This window comes from Pollachius pollachius, assembly GCF_949987615.1.
Source record: "Pollachius pollachius genome assembly, chromosome: 6".
Lineage (NCBI taxonomy): Eukaryota > Metazoa > Chordata > Actinopteri > Gadiformes > Gadidae > Pollachius > Pollachius pollachius.
Window position 1 is genome coordinate 2178019 of NC_136939.1, and position 12500 is coordinate 2190518.

At 50.4% G+C, this 12500-nt stretch overlaps 1 protein-coding gene across 3 annotated transcripts in view; it reads left to right on the forward strand.

Annotated features, from left to right (window-relative positions):
* ksr1a (kinase suppressor of ras 1a) overlaps positions 1 to 12500 on the forward strand; it is a gene marked incomplete at its 3' end in the record, with an annotated part of 35834 nt that overhangs the window by 18167 nt on the left and 5167 nt on the right. For 2 of the 3 annotated variants that reach the window (XM_079738691.1, XM_079738689.1), the window contains exons 5-16: positions 3930 to 4183; positions 4389 to 4455; positions 4879 to 4962; positions 5410 to 5471; positions 5582 to 5691; positions 6135 to 6303; positions 8188 to 8236; positions 8771 to 8831; positions 10085 to 10453; positions 11165 to 11361; positions 11610 to 11706; positions 11934 to 12067. In XM_079738691.1, the coding sequence (XP_079594817.1) occupies positions 3930 to 4183; positions 4389 to 4455; positions 4879 to 4962; positions 5410 to 5471; positions 5582 to 5691; positions 6135 to 6303; positions 8188 to 8236; positions 8771 to 8831; positions 10085 to 10453; positions 11165 to 11361; positions 11610 to 11706; positions 11934 to 12067 (1653 nt within the window). The remainder of the gene's footprint in view (positions 1 to 3929; positions 4184 to 4388; positions 4456 to 4878; positions 4963 to 5409; positions 5472 to 5581; positions 5692 to 6134; positions 6304 to 8187; positions 8237 to 8770; positions 8832 to 10084; positions 10454 to 11164; positions 11362 to 11609; positions 11707 to 11933; positions 12068 to 12500) is intronic. The other variant, XM_079738690.1, reaches the window with a different exon arrangement.

Genomic DNA, 12500 nt, shown 5'->3' on the forward strand with positions numbered 1-12500 from the left:
GTTAGGGGTTAGGGTATGAGGTGGTTAGGGGTTAGGGTATGAGGTGGTTAGGGTATGAGGTGGTTAGGGCTAAGTGTATGAGGTGGTTAGGGGTTAGGGTATGAGGTGGTTAGGGGACAGGGTATGAGGTGGTTAGGGTATGAGGTGGTTAGGGTATGAGGTGGTTAGGTTATGAGGTGGTTAGGGTATGAGGTGGTTAGGGTATGAGGTGGTTAGGGCTAAGGGTATGAGGTGGTTAGGGGTAAGGGTATGAGGTGGTTAGGGGACAGGGTATGAGGTGGTTAGGGTATGAGGTGGTTAGGGTATGAGGTCGTTAGGGTATGAGGTGGTTAGGGTATGAGGTGGTTAGGGTATGAGGTGGTTAGGGTATGAGGTGGTTAGGGCTAAGTGTATGAGGTGGTTAGGGGTTAGGGTATGAGGTGGTTAGGGGACAGGGTATGAGGTGGTTAGGGTATGAGGTCGTTAGGGTATGAGGTGGTTAGGGTATGAGGTGGTTAGGGTATGAGGTGGTTAGGGTATGAGGTGGTTAGGGTATGAGGTGGTTAGGGCTAAGGGTATGAGGTGGTTAGGGGTAAGGGTATGAGGTGGTTAGGGGAAAGGGTATGAGGTGGTTAGGGTATGAGGTGGTTAGGGTATGAGGTGGTTAGGGTATGAGGTGGTTAGGGAACAGGGTATGAGGTGGTTAGGGTATGAGGTGGTTAGGGTATGAGGTGGTTAGGGAACAGGGTATGAGGTGGTTAGGGTATGAGGTGGTTAGGGTATGAGGTGGTTAGGGGACAGGGTATGAGGTGGTTAGGGTATGAGGTGGTTAGGGTATGAGGGGGCTAGGGTATGAGGTGGTTAGGGTATGAGGTGGTTAGGTTATGAGGTGGTTAGGGCTAAGGGTATGAGGTGGTTAGGGTATGAGGGGGCTAGGGTATGAGGTGGTTAGGGTATGAGGGGGCTAGGGTATGAGGGGGTTAGGGTATGAGGTGGTTAGGGTATGAGGGGGCTAGGGTATGAGGGGGTTAGGGTATGAGGTGGTTAGGGTATGAGGGGGCTAGGGTATGAGGTGGTTAGGGTATAAGGTGGTTAGGGTTAGGGTTGGTGTTGGGGTATAGGGTTAGCGGTTAGTGGTTAGGGTTTAGGTTTAGGGGGACCTGACTAGTCCTTGCACCGGCTACGTTAACAATACAGTTTGAAGTCAAAACGTCAAACGGAAAAGCAGGAGGAATGTGGGTCTGATTCCCAGAGCCCCTCAGGGCGCAGTGTCCCATACTGTCCACCAGAGTCTCTGGCCCTCATGTCACCCCTGTTTGCTCCACCAACAAGACGCGCTAAGCTGTCAAAATAGACACTCTGTACTCACGCACAGAGAGGAGCACAATGTCTCTGTCTCTCTGTCTCTCTCTCTCTCTCTGTCTATCTCTCTTTCTCTCTCTGTCTATCTTTCTCTGTGTGTGTGTTTGTGTATCTCTCTCTCTCTTTCTATATTCCTCTCTGTCTATCTTTCTCTCTCTCTCTCGCTCTCTCTGGCTATCTCTCTTTTTCTCTGTCTCTCTCTCTGTCTATCTTTCTCTCTGTGTGTTTGTGCATCTCTCTCTCTGTCTATCTTTCTCTCTCTCTCTCTCTCTCTCTCTCTCTCTCTCTCTCTCTCTCTCTCTCTCTCTCTCTCTCTCTCTCTCTCTCTCTCTCTCTCTCCCCCTCCTCTGCTATGGGTAAAGTTAATCCCCTCCATCAGATTCCCAGGGATTAGGAGTCATTTCAAAACAGGAAGTCTTCCCTGGGACCGACACACAAACGCCTGTACACCCCTGCTCTGTGCCTGACGAGATGAGCTCTCAGCATCCTGTACGGTTCACCCAGCACATTGATGGACAGAACCGCTCCCACAGAGAGACCTCCAGTGTGGGATCTAATCACATCCTGTGATCAAATACTAATGGACTGCATTCATACAGCGCTATTCTAACCAGCGGCCACTCAAAGCGCCTTACATTACTGCCCGACATTCACCCATTCATGCACACATTCACCCACCGACCGCGGCGTCCACCACGCAAGGCACTTAGGTCGAAGTGCCTTGCTCAGGGACACCTTGACACTCGGAGGGGCCGGGGATCGAACTCACAACCCTCCGGTTACCAGCGAACCTGCTCGACCTCCTGAGCCACATGCTTATGCTGAGACTGAACCCAAGGGGTGTGTGGGTTATAGTTTATAGATACAGCTGATGAACAGATTTAACCCAGTCTGACAGCCAGACGGGTAGAAACCTTATCAGTTATAGTTTATAGATACAGCTGATGAACAGACTTAACCCAGAATGACAGCTAGACGGGTAGAAACCTTATTAGTTTAAGGACTCCCATAGTGGTAGTGTAGTATAGAGAATAATAGGTGAAGCATATGGTAGAATGAGAATAATAGAGTATTAGGAGTAAATTATAGGGTATAATGAGTACAGTACAGTATAATTAGTATGGTATAAAGTATAATGAGTATAGTATTGAGTATAATGAGTATAGTATTGCATATAATCAGTATATTATAGAGTATAATGAGTATAGTATAGAGAATAATGAGTATAGTATATAATATAATGAGTATAGTATATAGTATAATGAGTATAGTATATAGAATGAGTATAGCATATAGTATAATGAGTATAGTATTGAATACAATGAGTATAGTATATAGTATAATGAGTATAGTATATAGTATAATAAGTATAGTATATAGTATAATAAGTATAGTATATAGTATAATGAGTATAGTGCATAGTATATAGTATAATGAGTATAGCATATAGTATAATGAGTATAGTATATAGTATAATGAGTATAGCATAGAGTATAATGAGTATAGTATATAGTATAATGAGTATAGTATATAGTATAATGAGTATAGTATATAGTATAATGAGTATAGCATAGAGTATAATGAGTATAGTATATAGTATAATGAGTATAGTAGTATTCAGGAGGCCGACCGGTCACATGGGGTGTGGTGTGGTAGAGGACTCACCTGCAGTAGTACACAGGGGTGCTTTGCCACCTGACACACCTGTTAGGCCGGGATTAGAGAGGTGGTGTCAGGACGTCCCGTCGAGCCAGCGCCGATCGCCACACAGCGGGGCGACCCTTCACCTGTTGCACAACACACCTGGTCCCGGACCAGGAGCGCTGGCCGGCTGACACTATCTGTCTCTCACCCTCACTCACTCTCTCTCTCTCTCTCTCTCTCTGTCGCTCTCTCTCTCTCTCACTTTCTCTCTCACTCTCTCTCTCTCACCCTCACTCACTCTCTCTCTCTCGCTCTCACCCTCACTCACTCTCTCTCTCTCACCCTCACTCACTCACTCTCTCTCTCACCCTCCCTCACTCACTCTCTCTCTCACCCTCCCTCACTCACTCTCTCTCACTCACCCTCACTCACTCTCTCTCACTCACCCTCACTCACTCACTTTCTCTCTCTCACTCACCCACACTCACTCTCTCTCTCTCTCTCTCTCTCTCTCACTCTCTCTCTGTCACTCACTCACTCACTCACTCACTCACTCACTCACTCACTCACTCACTCACTCACTCTCTCTCTCTGGCCCTCGTTGTCTCTCTCTCTCCCCTTCTCTCTCTCTGTCTCTATATGTCTCTCATTTCAATTCAAATGAAGGAATTATTGACGTTGTAAACAAACTACAACACACCAAAAATTGGAACATTGTCAACATGAATAATTTGTTGTTGTATGGGTTACGAAGTAGGATGCCAACTTGAGAAAAAACTTTTGTTAATAGTTTCCCTCTCTCTCTCTCCCCCCCCTCTCCTCCCCCTTCCCTTCCCCCCTAACTCCCCATCTCCCTCTCCTTCCCCCTCCCTCCCCCTCTCCTCCCCCCTCCCTCTCCTCCCCCCTCCCTCCCCCTCTCCTCCCCCCCTCCCTCCCCTCTCCAGGAGTGCTAATAAGAAGAACAAGCTGATCCTCAACATGCAGGTCAACGGTAACGGGTGCGATGAGCCCCCCCAGCGGCACCAAGCGGGGACCCCCGCCCGCACCCCCGGGTCCAGCACCCCCACCCCCGCCCGTACCCCCGGCTCCGGCGCCCCCACCCCCGCGAGGACCCCCGGGTCTGGGACCGGGACCCCGGTGGCGGCCTACACCCTGCCTGGCACGCCCACCCTCATGGAGGAACACAGCTCCATGAACAGTGGGTGGAGGGATGGAGACGGAGGGAGGGATGGGTGGAGGGATGGAGATGGATGATAGAGATGGGTGGAGGGATGGAGATGGATAGAGATGGGTGGAGGGATGGGTGGAGGGATAAAGATGGGTGGAGGGATGGAGATGGATGGAGGGATAGAGATGCGGGGTGTTATCTGTGTTGACTGTGTTTTCTTTTTCATTCCCTCTAGATAACTCTGGTCATCGTGGATCCCCACAAACCATCAGGAGAGACATAGGCCTCGCAGTCACACACAGGTGGGTTAGCCTAGCCTAGCTTAGCCTAGCCTAGCCTAGGAGAGACATCGGCCTCCCCTCGCAGTCACACACAGGTGGGTTAGCCTAGCTTAGACTAGCCTAGCCTACGAGGGACATAGGCCTCGCAGCCTCCACAGGTTGGTAAGCAGATGGTTAGCCTAGCCTGGCCTTCCAGCTAATGTTAATGTTAATGTTATGTTGTCCTTTGTGGAGAGGGAAGAGGCTTTGTAGACACACACAGGTCATCTAACTAGCCTAAGCCTTCCAGCTGAATATCCTAATAACATAACATAACATCACGTAGCATTTAAAATCCTCCCCTGGTCCTAAATGCATTTAAGAACAACGTTTCAAACCCCTGAGTAGAGATAGAAGTCGGTGTATTGGTCGTGTTGTTGGTGACGGGTCCGGTTCTTTGTTCAGGTTCTCCACCAAGTCCTGGCTGTCCCAGACCTGTCAGGTGTGCCAGAAGAACATGATGTTTGGGGTCAAGTGTAAGCACTGTCGGTGAGTACCTCAACCACCACCAGTTGGAGACTACCTTACTACTGTCAGACTACTTTACCACTGTTTTACTGGGTTCCTCGCTCAAGGGCGCCTACAGGTAGACTGTTGGGGTTTGACCCAGTGCCTTTTGGGACAATCTAACCGCCGGCTCCGGCCTTTAACATAATAAACAAAACTTAGTAGTTGATGGTTATTAGTTAATTGAAAGCATTTATATCGCGCTTTTCTTAGCAGTGGCCACTTAAAGCGCTTCATAATATTGCCTCACATTCACCCATTCATGCACACATTCACAAACCGATGGTGGTGTCAGCCACGCAAGGCGACAGCCAGCTGGGACCAGTTAGGGTGAGGTGCCTTGCTCAGGGACACCTCGGCACCCCCTCCTGAGCCTCGTGCCGCCCGCTAGCAGTCTTGCTAACGATCCCTTTGCTGTGTCCTCCTCAGGTTAAAGTGTCACAACAAGTGCACAAAGGAGGCGCCCTCGTGTCGGATCACCTTCCTGCCCAGTACGTCTCCTTCCACATCTTTCTCTGTGACCTCCGTGTGATTCACGTATCAGTACCAGAGATGTTCCACTTCATGGCGCTGAAATCCGTCCCTCCGTTCCTCCCTCTAGTCGCCAAGATCCGCAGAACCGAGTCGGTTCCGTCCGACATCAACAACCCGGTGGACCGACCCGCCGAGGCGCCCCAGTTTGGGACGCTGCCCAAGGCCTTGACCAAGAAGGTAACCACACACTGCTACTGGGAACACTGGCCGCACTGGTATAGCAGACGATTGTGTGTGGGAGCGAATGGTCACACAGAGACCTGAACGCTGATAGGATGTGTACCTCGGACTGCATGGCGTCCATTTGCATCCATCTTTTGCAATAGCATTGCTGTACATAGCACGCTAACAGCATACTTAAAAACTGGCCTGTAAGCAGGCTAACTCTAGCACATGAATGCATTTGGCTATTAGCGGGATAACTCTAGCCAGCCAATGCACTGGTCTATTAGCATGCAAAGGCTAACATTCGAGCACACTAACATGCTGCCACTAATATGCTAACATGCTAACGCATAGCTAGAGCAGTCGGGGGTTTAGGGAACTGAGCCCCACGATGTTTGTATGCGTTGGTCCATCGACTGCCTGTGTTTATTGGGTGTGCTTGTTTCCCTACCCAGGACCACCCCCCTGTGCTGAACCAGCTGGACTCGAGCAGCAACCCTTCCTCCACCACCTCCTCCACCCCCTCCTCCCCTGCCCCCTTCCAGCAGAGCAACCCCCCCAGCGCCACGCCCCCGCCAAACCCCTCCCCCAAGGGCCCTCGCGACGGACGCTTCCACTTCCCAGGTGAGGCCCCGCCCGACTGGGAGGCGCCGGCACCGAAATCAAACGCGCCGTCAGGATTTCTTGTTTGTTCTTGTTTCACACCTACACAAACGAGATGAGCCTCACTTTATCAGATTAGATCAATCCACTTCATGCGTGGCACAGCAGCAAATGTAAAAGGGACAGCAAAATGAATAAAAGAGATTTTAAATAACTAGATGTAAAATATTAAATCACTGCAAAAGATATATTGAACGGATATATCTTTATACCTTTATAATATGATCAGAATAATTGGAATTGAATGTAAAGGCAGATGAACATGGCAACCAAAGCAGCGTGCGATGCAGGACAGAGGACCGCCGGAGGCGAGAATCCCAGGGCGTTAGACCTGGTAGAGCGAGAGAGGGGGCCAGCTCAGTGCTAGACATTCAATTCAATTAAACTTTATTTGTATAGCCCTTAATCACATGTACAGTCTCAAAGGGCTTAACAGGCCTTGTATTTATGACAGATTTATGACCCCTGGGCCTAGACCCCCAGAGGGCAAGAAAAACACTCCCTTAATTAGCAAGGAAGAGATCTTCAGAAGGAACGCAGAGTGGAGGATCCCTCCTTCCAGGGAGGAACAGGAGTGCGATATGTGCCATAATTGCCATGCATACATACGTAGACATGCATGTGTCTTTCCTCTTATAATACTACTAACAAACACTTTGATTACGCTGGATTGCCCCAATCCCCCTTTGCTTCCATCTTAACAATAATCAGTCTAACACTTCTGATCTTCTCTAACACTCCTTCCCTCCCTCCCTCCCTCCCTCCCTCTCTCTCCTCCTCCTCTCCGTCTGGTTGGTCTCTCTGTCTTCTTTTGACCCAAAGCTGCCTGCTACTTCCAGCACAGACAGCAGTTTATCTTCCCTGGTGAGTTCGTGGGCACAGACACTGCACGGTACCTGTAGATTACCGCGATTATACCTGGATGTTACTAGTGAATTACCTTGATATTACCTGGACGTTACGATTAATTACCTCGATATTACCTGGATGTTACCAGTAAATTACCTCAATATTACCTGCATACCACATGCATAGTTGCCACAGATATGATGTACTTATTAGGTGGATTTTATAACGTCCATGTAATATGTTCGGCAGGTAGCCTGGTATGCTACAGGTAATCTTCAGGTAATAAGACCATTACCTGTACATTACTGGTGTAGTACTTTTGGTACACACTCTGTTTTACATGGATATTACCTACGTGCAACCTGCATATTACCTCGCTAGTACATGCATAAACTATCTGCATATCACCTGCATGCCACCTAGCAGGACAGTTCATGCATTTTACCTGCATGCTAACTACCAGGATATCACCTGCTCAGTCTCTCCTCTCCTCAAACCTTTTGACGTGTGGACAATCTGTGTGAACACGACGTTTCACACTCACTGGTCTGGAATGAGATGAATGAGGTGGAATGAGGGGAGGAGCCAGGGTTTAGTTCCCACGCTTCTGTTTTTCAGCCTAATCTTGTCCTTATTGTGGGTTGGGTTTCTGTGTCTCCATCATTTTAGACGCTGTATATTTAGATTCTGGAAGACAGGGTCGATCTCTTAAGTGAGGTATCCATCTTGTTTTCCTATCAACCGTTCAAAGGTAGGCCGCCACCCTGGGCTGGTCTCTCATATGAGGGTAGCGCTCCGTACGCGTGTTGGGGAACGATCGCCGTCCAGTAAACTAAAGCGTTGGGAAAGTTGCTCCCTTAACGGGGAAGGTGAACCCGGACTGGTGACGTCATGACCTCCTGACCTCCCCCTCAGTTCCTGACCTCATGAACATCAACAAACACAATTCGGTTTGTTTGTGTTGTTAATTAAATGTCCCGTTTCTGCTCCCCACAGATGTGTCCAGTCCGGTCAGTTTACACGCAGAGCTCGCTGCCGACGCTGTGTAAGTCCTCCACCGACCTGACTGGTCGGTTTTGTTTTATCCCCCTCACATATGTCGTACGTCCTGGCACTTAAAAACATTACTTAGCATTGTGTAGCATCTTACCCTAGCTATCTTTGTTGTATACGGTGAATGGGTTAACCTAGCGATTGTAAGTGCTTGGACATCTGTTCTATGACAAATGTATTTAATGTAAGTCGTTTGGATAAAAGCGTCTACTAAATGCCCTCAATGTAAACGTTAATTTAAATCAAACCTTCCACGTAATCAGCTACAATTCGCTGACATTCATTAAAATCTCTTTTCGAAGAGGGCCTTGGCCAAGAAGGCGGGAGTAAAATACCAACAACGACGTTTAAAACTCAAAAGAACACGTTAAAAGTCGTGTCCAAAAAGTACAGCGACCCCTGCTTCGACGGCAGACTGATGATCCCAGGCGGGAGCCCCCCCACGCTCTCTCTCTCTGTATTTCCTCTACTCTAATGTGTATTCTACCGTCCTCATCGGTGCGTTTTGTCTCGGTGTCGTCGGCAGCGAGGCGGCGACGGGCGCGGATGGCCTCCATAACCAGCTGGTGGAGGACTACGACGAGGAGGTAAGCCTGCCGCCGGTGTGATCCTCAGGAGGCCGCCGCGCGCTCACGTCTTCTCTCAGGCGTCACTGCGGGCTGGGACGGGACTGACCTTCTGCCTGTTTGTGTTCACGACAACGCGAGTTGATACCAATACACTTCACTTCAGTGGTGTTCTGCGTGGACGCCGTTGCCGGGGGCGTCAGCTCTGTTTGTAGCCCGACAAGGGGAAGCGTGCAGGTGTCAACAGCCGAGTCAGGCGGAGACGGGTCTGGCCGGGAGGGTTTGAGGGTGGTGTTGAGGCGCCCCCTGCTGGTGTGTTGTAGCATGACTCTGGAGGCGCTGTTTCCAAATAATAAGGGGTTCTCAAACCTTTTCTACTAGTGTACCCCCTCTAAGAGTACCTCCTTCACCAGCACCAATCTTTTTGGGATAAAAATAAATAAATGAACTTAAATAATATGTGTTCTATTAGGTAGAGTGAACATGAACACTAAAAGGGTGTAAATACTTGTAATTTAGTGAGAAACATGGGCCTGTGCTTCATGCAACTGTTGGCTAAGTTCCCCCCACAAAAGGAGCACAACGCCAGGGGAGGGCCAGAGTATCCCCTGGAGTACCCCAAAGTACGCGTACCCCTGTTTGAGAACCACTGCCGTAGAGGGAGCGCATTATAACCCATTGAGTGGACACTCTTGTCCATAGCGTCTTACAGTAGAGTCACCGTGTTTACAGGAAGACAAACTGTGTTGCATGCAATCATCTCGGCTTTAATTGGATGGTAGACAATACATTTCGATTTTAAATCTTAGTTTTATGCTATAAAGGTTGTATCAGCCATGTTGGGTGACGTCACTCCTGTTGGTTTTTGAAGCGAGATCCCAAACAAACAGAGCCAGCTCGCCCCTGCCTTCCGTGTTTTGTACATCCAGTAAAAACTATCATGAACGCAGTGCAAAACCCCACAACGTCCATCCCTTGTCGGTGGTTGGTTGGAATACTATTTATTTTGGTTTTGAGCGGTTTGGTAGTACCGTTTGTTTTTTGCGTGCGATCCCGGAGCGTCGGCTGCCTACAGAGAGTCGTTGTCTTTTGACGGCCTGCTCACGGGGCGGGCAGCTAGCGGATCGTGAGGAAAGGTCAGATGAATGTGACCACTTGTGTCTCGGCCTAGCATCGCTGATGCGACCTTTACCGATCGAGAAGGTAGACAGACGTTATGGACGTGATGTGGTCCGGCTGCAGCCACCAACCGAAGGCCTGTGCGCGTGTCTCAGCAGGAGGCAGAGGAGGACGCCCAGTTAGAGGAGCACGCTGTGGACCACCAGCAGCACCCCGACGAACGGGACGAGGACGAAGAGGAGGAGGAGGAGGAGGAGGAGGAGGAGGAGGAGGAGGGGGAGGACCGGCGCGGTCACCACGGCGACCACGAGGACGAGGAGGGGGAGGAGTACGGGGAGGAGTACGGGCGCCCCAACGGGGTGTCGGACGGCGAGTGCGAGGGCGACGAGCTGGACGACCTGCCCAACTCCTGCGGGAACCCGTGGCGGGGGCCCATCTCCCGCAAGGCCAGCCAGACCAGCGTGTACCTGCAGGAGTGGGACATCCCCTACGAGCAGCTGGACCTGGGGGAGCTCATCGGGAAGGTGACGCTCATGGGGGGTCAGGGGGGGTCTGAAGTGGTCTGAGAGGTCTGAGGGGTCCTAGGGGGAGTCTTGGGGGTCCTAGGGGAGTCTGGGGGTCCTGGAGGAGTATTGGGGGGTCCTGGGGGAGTATGGGGTCCTGGGGGAGTCTGGGGGTCCTGGAGGAGTATTGGGGGGTCCTGAAGGAGTCTTGGGGGTCCACGGGGAGAATGGGGGGTCTAGGGGAGTCTGAGGGTCTGGGTAACTCTTGCACTCTTCCCAGGTCGGTCTCATTTCGCAACGAAACACCTTGATATTGGAGGGTCTGGGGCGGGACTTTTGTTACATGGGTTTAATAACAGGAGAGGGCGGGACTCTCTGTTCTATTGGTTTAATAACAGGAGAGGGCGGGACCTCCATTACATGGGTTTAATAACAGGAGAGGGCGGGACCTCCATTAAATGGGTTTAATGGCAGGTGAGGGCGGGACCTCCATTACATGGGTTTAATGGCTGGTGAGGGCGGGACCTCCATTACATGGGTTTAATGGCAGGTTAGCGCGGGACCTCCATTACATGGGTTTAATGGCAGGTGAGGGCGGGACTTCCGTTGCATGGGTTTAATGACGGGAGAGGGCGGGACTTCCGCTACTAACCCATAAGGGAAGATACCCGGACCTGGTTCAGGGTCCAGGTCTGAATGTGAGGTTCTAAGTCTGGCTCTGTGTCTCCTCAGGGCCGCTGGGGGAAGGTCCACAAGGGGCGCTGGCACGGCGAGGTGGCCATCCGCCTGCTGGAGATGGACGGGAACAACCAGGACCACCTGAAGCTCTTCAAGAAGGAGGTGATGAACTACCGGCAGACGCGCCACGAGAACGTGGTGCTCTTCATGGGCGCCTGCATGGCCCCGCCCCACCTGGCCATCATCACCAGGTGAGGAGGCACAAACCCAGCGCACCTGGCCGGAAACAAACTATAAACCATCACTTCCGTCCATCGCTCTTTTGGCATGGAAAGAAAGTTAATTTTATGCAATGAACAAAATAATGGTCTTCTGTTGTAAACATTGAAACAATCTAGATACGACAACGATCTACAATGATCACGTATTATTTAGCATATTATAGAAATGTGTACCTATAGACACAGACCTAAATGTTGGGCCGTGCTCCGCTCCCCAGCTTCTGCAAAGGCAGGACGTTGTACTCTGTGGTGCGCGACTCCAAGAACCCTCTGGACATCAACAAGACCCGGCAGATCGCCCAGGAGATCGTCAAGGTACGGCCGACCTCCTCGGTTCAGCGCTCAGCCCCGTGGACATGTTTGTACCCGCGATACGAGGTGTGACGCGATGTGTGTGTGCCCACGGCGCGAGGTGTGTCAGGATGTGTGTGTGCCCACGGTGCGAGGTGTAACAGGATGTGGGTGTGAGCCCGGTACGAGGTGTGACAGGATGTGTGTGTGCCCCCGGTTCGAGGTGTGACAGGATGTGCTTGTGGTTCCAGGGAATGGGCTACCTGCACGCCAAAGGCATCGTCCACAAAGACCTCAAGTCCAAGAATGTGTTCCACGACATCAACAAGGTGGTGATCACGGACTTCGGCCTGTTCGGGATCTCTGGGGTGGTCCAGGAGGGAAGGTAAGACCCCCCCCTCTACCCTCTGGTGCAGTGGAGACCCTGTTTGTCCATTTTGCGACCCCCACGTCTGACATCGCTTCTTTGTAAAAAGATATAATAAATATATATAAAAATAAATATATATTTATTGAGCCATCAGACTGAGGAATTGTAGACAATCACGTTGCATCACACATCCCCATCACACATCACCCATCACAAATCAAACATCACCATCATACACCACACATCATACATCACAAGTCACACGTCATCCATCAAACATTACACATCACATACAGGGGTGGACTGGGACAAAAATTCAGCCCTGGCATTTTTTTTGTCCAGACCAGCCCACTATATTATCAGCAGACACTACGTAGAAGTCCACAAATCTCGCATTATCTCCTCTCATGCATACTACAAAGGAGAGTCATATTCCTTGATAGCAGTT